Source organism: Pteropus medius, unplaced genomic scaffold (genome assembly GCF_902729225.1).
Source record: "Pteropus medius unplaced genomic scaffold, Ma_sr-lr_union100, whole genome shotgun sequence".
NCBI classification, from domain to species: domain Eukaryota; kingdom Metazoa; phylum Chordata; class Mammalia; order Chiroptera; family Pteropodidae; genus Pteropus; species Pteropus medius.
In genome coordinates, this window is record NW_024349800.1 from 3,832,777 (window position 1) to 3,851,994 (window position 19,218).

The following is a 19,218-nucleotide window of genomic DNA, read 5'->3' on the forward strand; positions in this document are numbered from 1 at the left end:
TTGGCCTAAAGGCATCAAGATAGCATCACACTTGAATCAGAATCACCTGGGGTACTAGTCAAATTCTCAGACTCCTGGCCACAGTCACCCACCTTTCTTCCCTCTAGCAGATGGAGCCCAGGTATCTTCATTTTTAAATAAGCCTTCAAAGCGGTAAATGCTTGAAAACCCTTGGTCAGATGTTGTCTGGTGCCTGAAGCTTCAAATACATACTAAGGCATTGCAGAGTTTTAAGGACAGTGACACACTTTCTTTTGTGATCAACCAAGCTTATTGATTATATAGAAAAATATTTAATTATTATAGTTCCTACTTTTTGTTTTGTTTGTTTTTCTGAGTTTGTTAAGTCCCTATTGTGAAATTTTCATTAATTCTTATTTGGATTTCTTTTGCCAAAGCAATTTTTAAATGTGGCAAACATATTAAGCCTGTCCATTAGGAATCCAGTAGCAAACTTAACCAGCCCCCTGGAACTTGCCGAGGACACAATTGGTTACTTCTCCATGCTGATCCGACCCTTAAAGCTTGTTCTGTTTTTAACAATCTACCCTCAAATTGTTCTTTAGAAAGCTACCACTGAACTCTTTTTAAAAATTAAAATCCAATTGCATTGACCAAGACTCTTTTTTTTTTTCTTTTAACTTTTAGTGTTCTTTTCTGCCATTCGTCATTACCCTCTTCCAACTTTTTTATTCCTTTGGGTTGGTGGATAGACATACCATTCTGGTGTACCAGCTAGTGCTTTGTACTGTCCTTTGTGTGTCCTCTGTTTATGCTGCTGGTTCTATTTCTTCTTACCCGCTAACTGGGCATTCTATAGGACCCTGTTGGGCTGTGGCTTTTCTTTCTCAGAGTAATTTTATGAACTGAGCATTCTCACCTGCTTTAGCTGTCATCTCAGTGTAAATGCCTCTGAAATCTGAGTCTGTCTTCTCGGGCCAGCCCATTTTCTTGGACCTGTTTCACTTCCCTCTGCCATTATCTTGGCTGAAAATGTCTTTATCATTACTCTTCTGCCTCTGGCTCGGCCTTTCAGATCTTTTCTTTCAGTGGAGCTGCCATTTTCCTAGCCAGTCAGGGCTGGACACCCCAGGGGCTTTTTCCTCTCATTCATTCCTGGAATCCACCAAGATACCAACTGGGGTCACCTTTTCTCTTAAAACATCCCTGATGAGGGTCTCTGTTTTCAGCCTGACTTCTTTTGCTCTAATCCAGGTCTTCATACATTTTTAGGCTGTTAAATGCTTTTTCCTATCTGCCTCTTTCAAAGCAATTTTGCCACTGCAGAATTCTGTCACATTCCCCATTCCAAACTGCCACTGGCTTTCCACTCCGGAATTCTTCAGCCTCACTTGAAGCCTTCTCCATCTGTGTTCATAGTGCAACCTGCTCAGCTTTGTGTATGTTGCTCTTGCACAGTACCAACCCTCCACTAAGGACAGCTAGGCTCATGCTTCTTCGTTTCTACCATATCGGTTCCCCAACTCTTCTTGTTCCTTCCACTCTTTGCCCATCTTCCCCCTTCATGCTCATCCTTTTCGACATAACTCAGCGCCCAGCTCCTTCACAGAAGCGTCCTCCCTGCCCTGCCCCACATTCCTCTCCTCCTTTTTGATTTTTAGCCCTTTTATGTAATACTAACTTTACATTTTTCCATATAGTTACTATCAGTCCAAAGCTCCATATCTCTAATTCTAAAATACAACAAGTTAGGAAAAGTGAAAGCTATTTAATAACCTCGGTACAAAACTTGGACAAAACCTCTCTGAGTGGATGTGAATTGACTTTTTTTAAAAAAATTATCCCATCTGGGGTAACTATTCATACGTTCTGCTGCAGAAATATTAATCTGTCTGGTCATGAGGTAATTGGATGGATGGTAAGTGATGGGGCCTCATCACCTTGTGCTTTTTGGAACTGCCAAGTTTCTCTAGAATTGCCCTTCTCAGATTGGGGTATGTGAGTGTATGCAGGGAATGTAAGGAGTTATGGTGTACCCTGAGAGTGTATGCAGGGAATGTAAGGAGTTATGGTGTACACCTGCTTGATCGCCTGGAGGGTCAAATTTGTTTGATGATTTGAGGGAGAAAATGAAATGTAAAATAGAGTAAAGTTGAAAATTTCCGTAACTTTCATTAGTTTTATGATTCCACCAGAAAAAAAGAAGTATCTTTATTACAGTGTTCTTTTCTGTAAATAATAAATTCTTTTTATAAGATGAAGCACCACAGTTTCTATCTTTAAGAAAAAAAAGTGTGAGTTTAATAGTCTTTTTTATAAACAATGATACTTTCTAGCCCCATCAAATATTTCAGATTCCTGACCAAAAAAAAATTGTAATGGTTTTTATATTAACGATTCAATATTTATTTGTTAACATTTATTTCTAGCATTTTCATAGTGTATAATGTCAATAATAAATTATTCATAGTATTGATTTGTGGAGGGGAAGGATGAAGTGATGCAGACAGTAATGATAGAATTCATCAGAGTTGCATATAAGATCTCAGTTGATTCAGCCATCAGTAGTTTCAGATGAAAGTGGATTAATAAAAGCAAAAAAGAAAACGCAGTTGTGTTGTAAGGAGTCTAAACTCGATAACACAGGGAAATTACTCAGGTTGATAACCAAAGTTGTGTTTTCAGGTAGCCCAAATACCTCTCATACTTTTTGTTTGATTGGTTGGTTGTTTTTCTTCCAGTATTGAGAAAAAATTGTCATACATTACTGTATAAATTTAGGGCATACAGCATGGTGCAGTGATTGCATAATGGGTTCTGCTAACTTCCATCTTCACATATACATACACTAAATAGAAAAGTAAGAAAGGAAAAATATTTTCCTTGTGATGCAAACTCTTAGTATCTAGCTCTCCTAAAAACTATGTCATACAGCAGCAGTTTTATAGTCATCATGCTGTACATTACATACCTAGTACTTATAACTGTGCTTTGTACCTTTTGACCACCTTCCTCCAATTCCCCCTCCCTTCACCCTTTACCTCTGGTAACAAGTTCCACCTCTTATTCTGTGAGTTTGGTTTTTATTTCTTTTTTCTTTAGATTCCATATGTAAGTGAGATTATATGGTATTTGTCTTTCTCTGTCTGACCTATTTCACTTAGCATAATGCTTTCTCAGTCCATCCATGTTGTTGCAAATGGTAGGTTTTCCTCATTTTTTGATGGCTGAATAATGTTCCATTGTATATACCGCAGATTCTTTATCTACTCATCCATTAATGGACACTTAGGTTGTTTCCATGTCTTCATTATTGTTACTATGAATGTGGACATGTAGCTCTCTTTTCGAGTTAGTGTTTTTGTTTCCTTTGGATATATTCCCAGAAGTAGAATTGCTGGATCATATGGTAGTTCTATTTTTAATTTTTTGAGGATCCTCTATCCTGTTTTCCATAGTGGCTATGCCAATTTACAATCCCACCAACAATGCACAAGTGTTTCTTTCTCTCCAAAGCTACACCAACATTTATTATCTCTTGTCCATTTAATGATGGCCATTCTAACAAGCATGAGGTGATGTCTCACTGTGGTGCATTTCTCTAATGACTAGTGATGTCAAACATCTTTTCATGTACCTGTTAGCTTTTCATATATCTTCTTCGGAGAAATGACCTTTGCTCATTTGTTTTTTGTTTTGTTTTTTTTTGCTGTTGAGTTGTATGAGTTCTTTATACATATTATCAGATATATGGTTTGCAAATATTCTTTCACATTCTGTAGGTTGTCTTTTCACTTTGTTGATGGTTTCTTTTGCCGTGCAGAAGTTCGATGTAGTCTACCTCGTTTATTTTTTATTTTGTTGCTCATGCTTTAGGTCATATTCAAAATATCATTACCAAAACCCATGTCAAGGAGCTTTATTCTTAGGTTTTCTTCTATGTGTTTCATGGTTTCAGGTCTTACATTTAAGTCTTTAAATCAATTTTGAGTTAATTTTTGTGAGTGATATAAGATATGGGTCTAGTTGCTTTCTTTTAAATGTGAATATCCAATTAACCCAGCACCTTTTATTGGAAAGACTGCCTTTTCTCCATTTAGTATTCTTGGCTCTCTTGTCAAATATAAATGACTGTATATGCTGGGGTTTATTTCTGGGCTCTTGATTCTGTTCCATTGATCTTTTTGTCTGTTTTTATGCCAGTACCATACTGTTTTGATGACTTTATAGTATGGCTTGAAATCAGGATCGGTGATGCCTTCTGCTTTGTTCTTTCTTAGGATTTCTTTGGCTATTTGGGGTCTTTTGTGGTTCCATATAAATTTTAGGAGTATTTTTTCTACCTCTGTAAAAAAACAAAACGACAACAACAACAACAAAACATTGGAATCTTGATAGGGATTACATTGAATTTATAGATAGCTTGTGATAGTATTGATCTTTTAACAATATTCTTCCAGGCCGTGAACACAGGCTACCTTTCCACTTATTTGTGTCATCTTCAATTTCTTTCATCAATGTCTTATAGTTATCAGAGTAGAGATCTTTCACCTCCTTAGTTAAATTCATCCTAAGTATTTTATTGTCTTTGATGCTAATGAAAATGGAATTGATTTCTTTATTTTCAGAAAATTCATTGTTAGTATATGGAAGCACCACTGATTTTTGCATATTAATTTTGTATTTGCTGAATTCATTGATTAGTTCTAACAGTGTTTTGGTTGAGTCTTCAGGATTTTCTATATATAAAATCATTTTTTCTGTCTACAGCCATGCTACCCTGAACAAGCTTGATCTGTCTGATCTCGGAAGCTAAGCAGGGTCGGGCCTGGTTAGTACTTGGTTGGGAGACCACCTAGGAAGACCAGATGCTGTAGGCATAAAAAATAAAAAAAAATAAGGGATTGTAAGCTGACAGGGTCCTTGCAACCTGTGAGGTCAACCAAGGGTTGCCTCACCTAAGGAAAAAAAATCACTTTTTCTGCAGATAGAGATAATTTTACTTCTTTCTGTTTGATGTTTTAATTAAACATTATTACAAATCTTTTTCACCATGTTTTGTGCCATTTTATTGTGTTCTGTTTGTTTTTTAGCAAGCAACAAATAATGGCAGCAGCTACAGGGGATCCTGGACTCTCCAAATTACAGTTTGCCCCCTTTAGCAGTGCCTTGGATGTTGGATTCTGGCATGAGTTGACCCAGAAGAAGCTGAATGAGTATCGGCTGGATGAAGCTCCTAAGGACATTAAGGGTTATTACTACAATGGTAGGCAATATTAAACTCCATCATCTTCTGTTATCTTCTCTGACCTCTAGTATAGGATTACTTTCCTTTAACAAGGAACACCCTTGTCTTTTACAATCTTCACCAGTTTCTATTTTACTTTCTAACTTTTTCCCCATGTTTTTTCACTTCTTCTTCCCTATTTGGGAGTAAGAAAGGGAGAAGTAAAACCCGAGTTATTAATTCAAAGACATAATACTGATTACTTAATCTTGCTGGGGCAGGAGATTGCAAATATTTTTTTTCCAATGAATTTTTAAAATATTCTTGGCAAATTTCTCAAATTCACAAAAGCTCTATCATTTTCTGCTAAGTTCCTGCTTAGTTTGACTAACCAGGAATTGGATAGGGCACTTTTGCCTCAACAAAGAGAACAAAATTATTTACAAATGTTTTCTTTTTAAATGCTGCCATTACTGACTTATGATTGAAAATGTCATAATGCTTCTGTGCAGGTGATTCTGCTGGGCTGCCAACTCGCTTAACACTGGAGTTCAGTGCTTTTGACATGTGAGTATTTTTTGCTCCAAATCTATAGTAAGGAACATTGTTTTTTGCAAGGAATGAGCATTCTTAAACTCCCTCTTAGGTGGACCACAAGGAAACTAGGAGAGCTCTTGGTGAGCAGGCCCAGCTCCTCATGATTCTCTTTACCTCTCATAACACAGAGACAGGTATTAGATGCTTAGGACTATCTGATTTATTTTTTTCATCAACTACATTTGATTCCAAATACCATTTAGATTGATTGAGATTAGAAAACATCCCTTCTGATTTTGATTGTAGTTAATATTTCCTGATCCTTTATTGGAACCTCTTGACTTATTCCTTTAGTTGCTTATTCATGGGCATCAGTGAATGTTTCTTAGGCTACTTCTGTATATAAGCCACTATGAAAGGCATTATAGGGATATACAAAGAAATAAGACTTATGCCCTCAAAGAAATTTTTATCTGGTTGGAGGCCGTGGGGAGTTGCTGAAGAGAAGAAGGGCATCTATTGACTTAATTAGCTAGGCATTTTCCCATACATAATTCTTTCAGACCTGCCAGGTGTGATTTTTCTCTTTCAGATGAGGAAACCATGGGTCAAAAAGTAAAATGGCTTGCCCTAGGTCACATGTGGCCAAATTTAGGAAACAAGGATGAGAAAAAGGTAAAATGTATTTCTGAGGTTATAGTTTGAAGCTGGGGGCATTTTATTAACTTCTGCAGAACTAGAGAAACAAGGACGGGTCTATAATTTTAGGAGGAGATAAATTTGTTTTAGAACATGTCAACATTTGAGATGACTGCGTCCAGTAGAAATGTCCAGGAGGCACTAGAGTCAAAGAGGGAGGGTCGGACTAGATTTGGGAGTCTTCCATGTAGAAAAGATCATGAAGCTGTAAGAGAGGAAGAGACTCTAGGGTAAGAAGAAGAAAGGGCCAGAACAGTGGATGTACTTATTAGGAGGTCAAGAAGATACAGAACTAGCAAAGGAGACAGGAGTTGTCCGAGAGGAGGAAGAACCAGAAGAGTGTTACGGAAACCAAAGAAGGAACTGCTTTCAGGAAGGAAAGAGACAGTCAGCAACATCAGAAGCAGAAAGATCATAGTTCAGTGTGCAGGCCATTGGATTTGTTGATTAGGTCTTTTGTGATCCTGTCAAACTGAATTCTACAGAAAAGAATTTAGCAGGAATCATGTTGAAGGGCTCTAAGACAACTGAGGGTTGAAGAATTAAAGGCTCAAGTGAAATCAAATTTTTCTGCTTTCTTATACCTTAGCAGTGTCAAGATTAGGGATTTGGGGAAAGCAAAGAGATCTTTGTAAGGACTGCTTCATTTTTGAAAGTGGCAGTAGTCAAAAGTTAGGGTATTTCAAATAAAGTGTCCCTAGAATTTTTTTTTGAATCTCTTTGAAAGTCAACACATTTTATTCCTTTATCTCAATCAAATTACAAAATTAAATTCCATAACACAGATGCAAACAATGGTGTTAGTCTTTATATCTTTAAAAGGTGTGTGTTGGTGTTTCTTGTTCTCTTCAGAACTTTCTTGCTCCATAATAAATTCCTGTGATTACTTGTCAAAACAAATTACATCCTAGTAATCTCTGTCCTGTTTTGGCAAAGACTAAGTTACTTTTGGAACAATTGTGAGATAATGAGGAAAATACAGACAGTGTACAAGCAATGAATTATCTGAAGATGGTAAAGTGGGGAGTAGCAGTGGTGTAATCTGGAGAGTCTAGTGTTCATCTTAAGCTACCCTCGCTCCTTTCTTTATTCTGATACTAGACTGAAGATTGTTTTTTAAAAGATATTAATACTTTTGTTCTTTGGAACAATCATAGAAAAAAAAGCAGTTCACAGAAAGTAGGCTTGATCTTATTACAAAATCAAAACATCTTAGACTTCAGTGATCCAGAAATTTTGGTTCAAGAAGACAAGAAAATTTGTTATCCTGCATCTATGACGTTCATAGAAATTACTCGATTTTTTTGGTCATGTTTTTTTAATTTAGCTACTGAATACTCACAATGTTTGAGGCTCCATCGTACGCACTGGGAGAGATGAGCAAGAATAAAACGTAGTCCCTAGTGTTGTGAGAATAACCCTAGATTTGAAGTTTGAAGACCTGTTCTCTATAGCCGATCAACCAAATTACTAGAATAAGTCCTTATAGCTTTCTCAGTCAGTTTCTAATGTTCCTTCTAGTTTTAAAAGTCTGTGATTTTCTAAGTCCCTCTTTCTTAGGATGGTTGGTGCTGAATTTTTGTTTCCCTCCAAATTAATACATTGAAAACCCAATGCCCAAGGTTATAGTCTTAGGTGGTGGGGACTTTGGGAGGTGATTAAATTATGAGGGCAGAGATCTCATGGATGAGGTTAGTGCCTTTATAAAAGAGGACCCAGAGAGCTACCTCGCTCCTTCTGCCATGTGAGGGCACAGTAGAAAGTAAGCAGTCTGCAACCAGAAGAGGGCCTTCACCAGAACCTGATCATGCTGGTCCCGTGATCTTGGACTTCTGCCCTCCAGAACTATGATAAATATATTTCTGTTGTTTATAAGCCATTGTTCTATGGTATTTTGTTATAGCAGCCAGAACAGACAAATATTTGCAAGACAGTTAGGAAGTTTAATGAAAGCACTTAGAGCTCCTCAGAAGAAATGAGTTATTTATATCCAAATTATTTTCATTGTTATTGTTTTTTCTTTGTTTTTATTGCTGTATACCTACATGGGTTTTTAGAGAAATCTTTATGAATTTATTCATCAAACACTGAATGCTTCTTATGTGCAGGATATGTAGGCGTTAGGAATACAAAGACTTATGAAACACAGAGCTCTGGAAGAGCCCTGGATAGAGATAGAAAACAAATATTTGCATTACAGTGTGCTCCATGCTGTAATAAATGTGGAGAAGTAATAGTTACTTCAAAAGTACTGTTGTTTCCTCTGTGTCTTGATAATAGAATGTTCTAGGCACTGAGCATACAGAGAGGAATAAGATACAGTTGAAGAGCTAATAGTCCTAGTTCGCACTTATAGATGCCAAGAGTATCTCAGCTTTGCATAGCACCAGGTAAATCTCTTTTTCTCTAAGTCTCTGGAAGCCTCATGAATCTCTGCCAGAAGGTAGCAACACAGGATCCTGTTCTTTACACTGTATTAGGTGAATTATCAGTCAAGTAGTAGTTTATCAGGCACCAACTGTCTTGTATCAGAGGGTGCTGTGGATAGAGTGTACTGCTGAAACAGACTCCAAAGTGTAATGGCACAAACACAAAGGAAGTTCGTTTCTTGCCCACTTCATAGTTCAGTGTGGTGGTCCAGTCTTCTTCCCTCTCATTGCTCCATCATCCTGGGGGGCATGCCTTTGGATGCTTAAGACTGAATTGTCACCTTCAGGTAACAATAGATAGAAAGGAGATGAGAGCTAGGGTGAAAACGGGTGGAGGAAACACACACAGTCTCTTAAAGGTCCTAGATGCTTCCCTACACTCAAATTCTGCTAGGGGAGAGTAAAAGGCCTCAGCTGTCTTACAAAGAAGACTGGGAAATGTGGTGCCCAGATACAAGCATCTTGTATGTATTCTGTTTCTGTTTAAGAAGAGAATTGATTTTGATGTACAGTCTCTGTATAAATGTGAAACTGGTCTACGGCCATGCCACCTTGAACAAGCCTGATCCCATCTGATCTCGGAAGCTAAGCAGGGTTGGGCCGGTTAGTACTTGGATGGGAGACCACCTAGGAAAACCAGGTGCTGTAGGTGTAAAAAAATAAAAAAATAAAAAATTAAAAAATTAAAAATAAAAAATTGTAAGCTGACAAGGTCCTTGCAATCTGTGAGGTCAACCAAGGGTTGCCTCGCATGCATGCATACATACATACATACATTAAAATAAAATAAAATAAAATAAAATAAAATAAAATAAAATTAAATAAATAAATAAATAAATAAATAAATAAATAAATAAATAAATAAAATAAAATAAAAGTGAAACTGGTTTAAAAAAATTTTTTTTTCTTTCCCTGGCCCTCTTTCCCTTGAGGAAAACTTATATTTTTAGTCATAGAAATATTTTTATTTTCTAAGCCTTGAGTTGGACTTAGAGAAATAGGAGGCATAATCCTTGCCCTCAAAGAACTTAAAAAGTAGCTAGGGAAATAAGGCTGATATACAAAATCGTTTCTGCAGGGTGCAAGCTATGTCTTATTCTCCGCTATCTCACTAGCACTTAAAACAGATCTGACAGGTACTAGTGGCTAAAATAATTGTTGGATTCAGTTACAAGCAGTCTAAGTATGTAGCTGTCAAAATGGGATAGGGCGTGGTTGACAGAAAGACACCAATGGACTCTGTAAGAAGATGTTATAAACGGGAACTCAGATTATTGTGGAAAACAGGAGATAATGCAGCTTGCTCCCAGACTGAGTATGACTTCCCAGGTTTACAAAGTTCCCTGTGCCCATGCAAAGCTGTGCTCATAGAGTAAGATTTCTGCAAGTGTGAAAAGTGACCTCTGCCCTTCTGGGGGATTTATTCCATCCTGGCCACCTTCACTGCCTGTCTGTTCCGGAGGCTCTGGCCACATGGCTACCCTTGGTCAAGTATGAATAACAGGTGCAAAATAGTCTCAGTACTTTCCTGAGTAATAACCAAGAGACCGAGTGAAATGAAGGCCGAGTTTCCTGAAGTAACACCCCCAAGCAGGTCTAGGCTGCAGATCTTTGCAACATCCATTCTTTCCCAGGTGAGTGTACACATCATTGCGAGTTCACTGTTGGTTTTAGTATATGGGGAAGATTTCTAATTTTGATTTTTAAAACAGAATTATATTGAGATATAATAAAATTTACCTTTCAAAAAGGTACAGTCACTTAATTTATTCTGTCCATCCCCCTCTCTACTTCACGCGACCAGGAATCCACTTTCTGTCTCTGTGGATTTACCTATTCTAGACATTTTAGGTAAATGGAGCCATGGGAAAGGAAACTAAACTAATAAATGTCCAAGACCAGAATTTGGACTAAATTCTCTTGTTTCAAAGTCTAGGGCTCTTTCCAGTCCTCATCTGAGCCACCCCTTTGTGAAACAAGTGGAACTTGAACCTTGAGAAACTGGTAGAATGGCTTTCCCTCCCATTTTCACTTTTTAAATTTGTTTCCCTCCCCTGGTGGAACTTTAGTCATGAAAAATGCTCCTTTGAAACTTCATCTTGTCCTCACCAACTAGCATGAGCACTGATGTTCTAGGAGAGTAGCTGTCCTGGCTTGAATTCTCATGATATAGTTTCCTCCACTCTCAGAGCAAGGCTTTGGCATGGCTTTCACAAACCTAGGACTTTTGGACATTTAGGAAGGAGGGTACCTTCCTTTCTTGTGCTTGTATCTGTATTAGTTCACAGCCTCCTTCCTGCTGTTTCAGCATCCTGTTTCACTGGTAGTTTCATAAAGCCAGGTCTGAATGTAGAGAACCTAGTTTACTAACTACTCTGCTTTCTTCTTCCCTGTAGAATAATCTCACCTCTTTGTGATTTCTTTTTCTTATAAAGACTATCTTTGATAGCCTCATCTCACCTGGATGAAAAATATTCTTTTATTGGAGTAGAGTAGTGACAAACAACTTATGATTGCTGACTCATCAGCTCCCAGAGGAAGGCTCTGGCCATTGGAAGTTACTTCTCCCTCAAGACTTGGCATTTGAGCCTTACAGATAGCATTTGGCAGAATCTTTGTCACTCATTGCACTTCTCCATGCCTGTTCTAGGCTTAGATCTCTTCTTACAGCCTCCCGAACTCAATTTTATACAGACTTCGAATGAAGAGACACTGGTCTTTTAAACCATACAACTACCATCAGTGCAATCAATAAAAATGCATTCTTTCTGCAGTAGGTTCTTAAATGACAACGGTATTTACATTTAGCATCTGTAACCTCTGAAACAAGTCAGTCATTTCAGGGAAGAGACCAGATTTCTCCACATCTGAGTTTATGTTCAGCATCAACTCATCTTCCTCTCCTGACTGATTACTCTGAAGACCGTGAAGCCTTTGGGGGCAGTGTACAGTACACATGTGGCGTGAAGGATTGGCACGTAGCCCAGGTGTAATACATTTTGTCTAGGTGACTTAGACAACGACCAGGGATTTGCTCAGCAGCAGATCTGTGCAGAGCCTGTTTGGGCTGTGCTCAGTTGTAGGACAGTTAGAAGAGGAAGGCATATTCTCTGTCCTCAGGGAGCTTACTGTCCTCCTGTTTGGTGTATATAACTGTTGGTCTTGAAAACATTCTAAAATATTATGCTCAGTTTTATGTATAAACCATTACTGGAGATAATGGGAGATGGCTTCCTGGAGGAGGAGGTTTTGGAACAGGGCCCTGAAGCCTGGGAGGGCTTGAGTGCAGAGTAGGCAGCACAACATCTTGGAGCCAACTAGTTCTGACTTTAGGTTCTAGTTCTGCCTATTCTTATGTGACCATAGGCAAGTTTCTTTAAACTTATAAATAGTGGGACGAGCTGTTATGAGAATTCAAGCCTTGTACAGTTCTTGGCACAGTAGAAGCTCAATAAACAATGTTTCCCTTTCAGGTTAAAGATGGGAAAGAATAAAAAATAGAAAAAGAACTTATATTTGGGGGCTAGTGAAAGGAAAAGTATGCTGAGAGATTCGGGTAAGGGGAATATAGAGGCTTTGGGGGGATACAGTGCCTGTTTTTATTTCTTAAGCAATGATATTCATCTTTTTCCAAAGAAATGTACAATCAGTCTTCTGTTTGCCCCTACAGAGCACTGTTCTCTGTTTCCTGCTGTTGTGCTGGTTTATTTGTTACTTCCTGGATCTCTGAGTCCCAGCTATGCTTGCTTAACCATGTTTTTCTTGTATCCAGGAGTGCTCCCACCCCAGCCCATTGCTGCCCAGCTGTTGGAACACTATATAACACCAACACACTCGAGGCTTTCAAGGCTGCAGATAAGAAGCTACTATTGGAACAAGCAGCAAATGAGGTTAGCTGGGGAAACATGATATACCCATCATATTTTCCATGGTTCCACAGGCGTGGTGTTTCTAGTCAGGTGCACAATTCTCTCATAGAAACTAGTATATAGTTGCTACTCCAAGATAGTTGTGGGCTTCTGTGTTGGTGGGAAGGTCAAGGAAAAGACATTGAGGCTTCCACTTGGGTTTGGGCCAGAATTCATGACGGGCAGTGTGAGAAAAGCTTTACTGCTGATCCCCAATTAGCATTTTGAAGCAGCTTGACCTCTGAAGAGTTCTTTTCCTGTGTCTAAATGCATTTGAATTCTCTGTGGCCCTGGAAGAGACTGTCCAGTCCTAAGCACATCATGCCATCAGAGATAATCATAAAGTCTCTTCGTATCCTCAGGGCTAAATCTAAACTACTCCATCTGACTTACCAGGCCCTTCATGGCCTGGCCTCTGTGGCCTTCTGTGGCCTTTCTGTCCTGTCACTCTTGCCCTCCCCTTCTTGGACCCAGTCATAGAAAATCACTTCTGAGTCTTTCCTTCACCTACTTTTTGTTCTCTCCTTTATCCTCAGGACACAGTATTCTCTCTGCCTGGAATGTCTTTACTTCACATCTGAGTTTGTATGAGGAATTGGAATGGGGGGACAATTTATCCCAATTCCCTCTAACCCACTTTATCAAGTGATCTTTACACTAGTCTTAAAAAACAAGAGTCTTATTTATGTGGTGCCATGGTCAGAAAAGGAAGTCTCTTGCCTTTGGTCCTAAGGAGGGTGTCCCTTATGTCCCTCAGGGTGGATGTAGCTCATGACTCAGGCGATGATGGCTGTTCTCCTTGGCCTACACTTGACCGCTCCTGGGCTCCTGCTTTGGCTACATATTTAAAAGGCTGTCTCCGAAGAGTCATGCCAGGTCTTAATCCATCATGGAAAATAGTGGGTTGCTCCCCACAGGAATTGCCACCTCTTGCCCAGGGTTCAGCCTTTCCTCAAAATCTCTCCACCTCAGCTTATCAGAAGTGGGGAGACTCTTAGTGGACCAGCTCCTCCACAGTTATTATTTCAATAGTAGGAACTTTTCTTTGCTTATTTCCCCCTTCCACCCAAATGTGGAGAATGGTTCTTATTGGTACAGCTCTTTGTCTTGCTTGTGACACAAGTTTAGCAACTAATCTTAGCTATTAAGACATCCCGTGATCAGCAGCTGCTAACCAGTACCAGCTTCTGCTTCTAGTCACAGTACTTGCTGAGTATTCATAAACCCGAAGTTCATTCTCTTTCCTTCATATCTCAGGATGAGATAATCCCAAATAAGACTTGAAGAAATCCCTTATACATAGCTCAAATCGCTGCCTCCCAAAAGACTCCCCTGACTCTTTTCGCTCCCACCTCCTAGCTGAGTTCAGTGTTCCTCCCAGAAATGCTGCATTCTTCTGTGATAGCCTGCCCTACCTGGTGGTATACTTGGACATGTATGCCTGGCTCTCTCATTAGATTATAAACTTCTTGAGGGTAGGGACTGTGTCTTTTATTTCGGTAACCTCGATGTGCCTGATATATAATAGGAAACAAATATTTGTTGAAGGAAATATCAAAGGCATGGAAATGAGCTGGTTGCCTCCTCTGATTCTAAGACTCGCATAGAGAGAAGGCGGCTTCTGGGTTCTCTCACTTTCCTCAGCCTGTTACAGTAGTGCAGCTGGTGGAGAGGAGTGTGAAGTAACAACCGACTTCATTGCCTGTGGTAAGTGGTGCTGGGCCTGTAGGAAAGAGTTAAGTGCTTTAAATCTTTGCGCTTCGTCTGAGAATGAGAAGCTCAGAGATGCCTGATGTTTTTCTTTCTTTTGGCAGATATGGGAATCCATAAAATCTGGTGCTGCTCTTGAAAACCCTGTCCTCCTCAACAAGTTTCTCCTCTTGACATTTGCAGTAAGTAAATGGACTCTCGCTCACACTTAGATTGCTCAGAGCCCTGAGCAGGCCCAGGGTGCCAATAGTACAGTTTGCTCTCTTCTCCTAGTGGCTTTTACCTTGCGTCATTCAAGTCATGGCTATTAAAGAAATACTCATTTGGTTAGTGGCCCAATACAGTGCTGGCACTTATTACCAATGCAAAATTAATTTATTCTCACTTACCATACTGGTATAGTCATACAACTGGTAGTAGTTGCATGGTTTATATAACACAGTAATCCAACTGTTGTAATTCAAGACACGATGAAGTCAGATTCAAGGAGTAGTGGTTTGTTGCTAACGTCTTTGCTAAATACAGTCCTGCAGAGCTCAGTTGCTGGGTCCATCAACATAAGGAAAAGGAGATGTCTCAGGGACCCCAACCATCCCCAAGCAGCTCTGGACTAGAGGAGATGACATTCCATACTTGTTCACACAATTGTGTTTTTATAAGAAAGAAAATGTTTTATATAAGTGAGATCTACTTAAAAGTGAACATGAAGGGCAGCTTGGAAGAGGAAAAGAAATCACATTAGAGTAACATTTGCTGTCTAGGGAAGTAGGGAAAAGAACCTGATCTCGGTGATGTTGGGAGAGTGGAAAAGGTTGATTGTAGAGATACCAGCTACCCTTCTACCCATATACACACCCATATACACACATGCGTGTGCACGTGTGTATGTACATATATACATGTATATATGTACAAGCATACCTCGGAGATATTGCAGGTTTGTTTCCAGACCACTTCAGTAAAGTGGGTATTGCAGTAAACTGAGTCATAATCTTTTTGCTGGTGGCGGATTTTGCCTTCAAGTTGTAAAAAACGTAATATCTGTAAAGCACAATAAAGCAAAGTGCGATAAAACTGTACATTTTATATATGTGTGTGCATACCTGTATATATCTACATATAAAAGTAATTTATCCTTTGTAATAAAGCATGGCTACATAGTATTCTGTTAAGTGTATATACTATAGACTCTTGTACAGCTAGGTTGTTTCCTATATTCACTATTTAAAACAATGTTGTAATAAACAATAGTGGCCATACTGATTTTCCCCCCCTGTTCATTTTATTTCTTTAGAATAAGTTCTATGGAGGGGGCATATAAACATATTGATGTAGATCAATATAAAGTGTGATGTTGGACCACAGCTTTGTTAGCTTCAGATGTTAATCCTCTTCCCCACATTTTTCTCTCTTTTTTCATTTTTGCCAAGTTATAGGTCTTGCCTTTCTTCCTCCCCGATGAACTAATCCTTCATTTCTTCTGAATGCTGCCTCTCTGGTTTACTGAGAGAATGATAGGAATCAAACTGGAGGCCATACCAAAGGATGGCTATCTACAAGGAGCACATTTTCTAACAAGTTATAGTGCTTTCCATGTAATAGTGTGGACATAGAAAAACTTTTAAATTCTTCACAGGATTACTAGGTGCAATTTGGCATTGATAATTTGTCTATAAAATTTAGTCATTTTGTAGGTTCGCTACTGGGATAAATATAAGTAGTGCTCAAGATTTCTGGTTTTGTTACTTTAACATCAGTATATTTTCCATACTAAGAATTTTAGTTAGTGGAATCTAGTTGACAATTTACATTTAAATGGAAAAGAACGTAAAGTTTTAAGGCATTTCTCAGAGTCAGTATGTATGTTGGCCTTGTTGGCCTTTTACTGAGCATTCTCAACCCACCTTTTAAAAAAATTAAAAGTCTCTATCTTTTAAAATCTTCAGATACCAAGGGCTTTATGTTTAATTTAATAAAGGTCTTTTGTATCCTGAAAAGAATTCTGAGAAATTCAAGCCTTTGGACTTTTGAAGATGGCCTGATAAAGCTGCTTAGAAATTGTAAGGGCCTTCATCTTGAATTGTTTAACCTTTTACTAAAGATCAGTTATGATAAATCATTTAAGTACAAAAAGAAAGAATAATCTCTGGAGGTGTTTTTGCTTTTTTTTAGGACTCAAAGGAACAGACACTTCATTAATTTCAATTTTGCAGTTTGTTTTGCTGTTGTCAAAAGGGAATTTATTCCTAGTTGATCAATTAGTGGCAGAATTAAAGAGTGTGAAAACTATAATTACTAGACTTATCTGGACACACATTTATATATAAGTTTATATTTAGAAAGTCATCTAGTATGTTTTCATTTATTTGAAAAGCCTGGAAAAGGCAAATCCAGAGAGACAGAAAATAGATTAGTGGTTTCCAGGGGTTGAGGAGAGGGAGAATGGGGAGTTTCTACTAAAGGGGTTTCTTTTTGGAATGATGAAAATATTCTAGAATGGGTGGTTATAATGGTACAGCCTTGTCAATATATTAAAAAAAAACAAAAAACATTTAATTATATACTTTAACATCATCAATTTTATGGTGTGTGAATTACATCTTAATAAAAACAACTGTCCACTGTTTTATTCGTGGCAAGATTCAAGAAAAAAATTAATTAGCCAAATAAAGTCCATAGTGGTCAGCGGTGGCAAACTGGTGAGTAAAACTGTCAAATAGCCTCATGACTATTAGATCCTACACATGAGAGATTCAGGCCACAGACCCTGTAGGAGGAATTCAGGAGCAAGAACATTCAACCTGAGTGGGAACAGCTGTATCTAGGACAGCTTCACTAGTCCTTTCTCCTGCATTGGTTCCCCTGCTGGGGGAACAGTCAGACTCACCCCTGAAAGTGTAATCTTTTATATTATCGATGTTCCTTAGTTCTTAGAACCTCTTCCGTGACTCATACAGTTAATCATGTACTCACTTTATTTCTGCTTTGAGCAGAAAATGAGCTGCCCAAGGACTGGTACTGGGTTTTATTCATTTTCTTATTGTCAGTGTCTAATGTTTTGCCTTGTACAGAGCAAGTACTTAATAGTTATTAATTTGAATTTCAACAATAAGGCATTTCTGAAAGCAGCATTATATTATCTCAGCACATATAGGTTATGAATAGCATACCTTCTTTAATAACATGCTTAACTCATTTGATTGTGAAGAGGATGGTAACTGTTTGGAGATCATGTCTCCATAGATGCAACATTGAGTGTGTTTGGTACCATGGACAAAAGCTTCAGTTTGGAAAGCAGCGTTCTGATCTTTGTTTTGTTCAAGTTCTTCATTTTTCTCTAGGTTTCAGTTTTCTGTCTTTAAAATGGATGATAATAGTTACCTCCCAGAGTGATTTTGTATATTAAACAATGATGACAATAATGTCAATTACTTACTGAACACTTTGTTAGCATGTGGCTGAAAAACTATATTATGTTTATTGCGATATAGTAGTGTGTGGTGTGTGGGAGTGTTTTGAGATAAAGACAAATTCAATATTCCATCATGAGTTCTGCTGGAGATGAGAATTTCTGATAAGCTAGTCATCTTATGTTTATCAGTTTTTCTGTTTTTCATGGCTATGGGAAGTTACATTAATATATACATTTCAGTTTAGTCATTGGTGCTTTTCTGATGCCCTATGTTATATTTTTTCTTCTAGGATCTAAAGAAGTACCATTTCTACTATTGGTTTTGCTCTCCTGCCCTCTGCCTTCCAGAGAGCATACCCCTCATTCAGAAGCCAGTGGGCTTGGATCAAAGGTTTTCACCAAAACAGGTATGATCAATAAAACAAAATGCAGGTGAAATTGGGTTTAATGTGCAATAATAGTTTGTCTAGTATATTCTAAAGACAAATAAACACTTGTCTGGATGAATAGATGGTCATTGTGGAATCCTCCAAAGATGGTACGAGGAAAAGACTTATTCACAAAATGTTTGTAAAATCATTTTGAATAAGTAGTGAGCAATAATTTTCCAGGTTTTCAGTGAATTTGGTGAAATGCTAAGCCAGTAGGGAGGAAGTATAGGAACATTTAATAAGACTGTAAGAATTTGCTAAAATGTGGTCTTCACTTTAAGTATGGGGGATCATAAGTCAATATACTTTGAGAAGAGAGTCTTTAAAAACAAATAGAAGACATTCTTCTTACCTCGTGCCAAGTAGCAGAAGTTCTACATCAAGAATGGTACATGCAGACTAGTCTTTGCAGTTTAAAAAAGATAATAAGGTCATTAGGGATAGTCCCAAGAAGAGAAATGAAAATAATCAGGCTGGTAGAACACAGGCCCTAAACCAAAAATTCTGACTGTTGAGGAAAAAAATTGAGTGGTAAAATGATTTGAATTCATGAAGGACATCAGTCACAGAAATCTTGCATTGTTAATCAGTAAGGGCTGTTCCATGGCATTGTTAAGCCATGGAACAGCCCTTACTGATTAAAAAATAATATTTGTTTAGTAAGGCAAATCAAAGGTTGTAGTTTTGTGAAACTAATTTCCCAAGGAGGAATATAAGTGGGGGAAAAGGATTACGCATAGGTATTGACTGCTGATGGGTATGAATTTTCTTTTAGGGGGAGACAAAAATGTTCTCAACTTATTGTGGTGATGGTTGCATAATCCTGTGAACTTGAATTTCACCAATAAGGCATTTCTCCAATTAAGCTTGTCTGTTTTCGCCAGACAGCCTCCCTAATGAAAGA

At 38.2% G+C, this 19,218-nt stretch overlaps 1 protein-coding gene and 2 pseudogenes across 7 annotated transcripts in view; all 3 read left to right on the top strand.

The window, feature by feature from the left end:
- The window catches only part of ATG7 (autophagy related 7), a 220,410-nt gene that overhangs the window by 15,415 nt on the left and 185,777 nt on the right, over window positions 1-19,218 (top strand). For all 7 annotated transcript variants that reach the window (XR_005658158.1, XM_039886741.1, XM_039886739.1 and 4 more), the window contains exons 2-6: window positions 5,055-5,227; window positions 5,701-5,755; window positions 12,626-12,743; window positions 14,576-14,653; window positions 18,174-18,290. Coding sequence is in view for 6 of the 7 variants with exons in the window: in XM_039886741.1 (XP_039742675.1) it covers window positions 5,055-5,227; window positions 5,701-5,755; window positions 12,626-12,743; window positions 14,576-14,653; window positions 18,174-18,290 (541 nt within the window). In the remaining variant the exon portion in view is untranslated. The remainder of the gene's footprint in view (window positions 1-5,054; window positions 5,228-5,700; window positions 5,756-12,625; window positions 12,744-14,575; window positions 14,654-18,173; window positions 18,291-19,218) is intronic.
- On the top strand, window positions 4,724-4,841 carry LOC120622505 (uncharacterized; annotated as a pseudogene).
- On the top strand, window positions 9,388-9,505 carry LOC120622163 (uncharacterized; annotated as a pseudogene).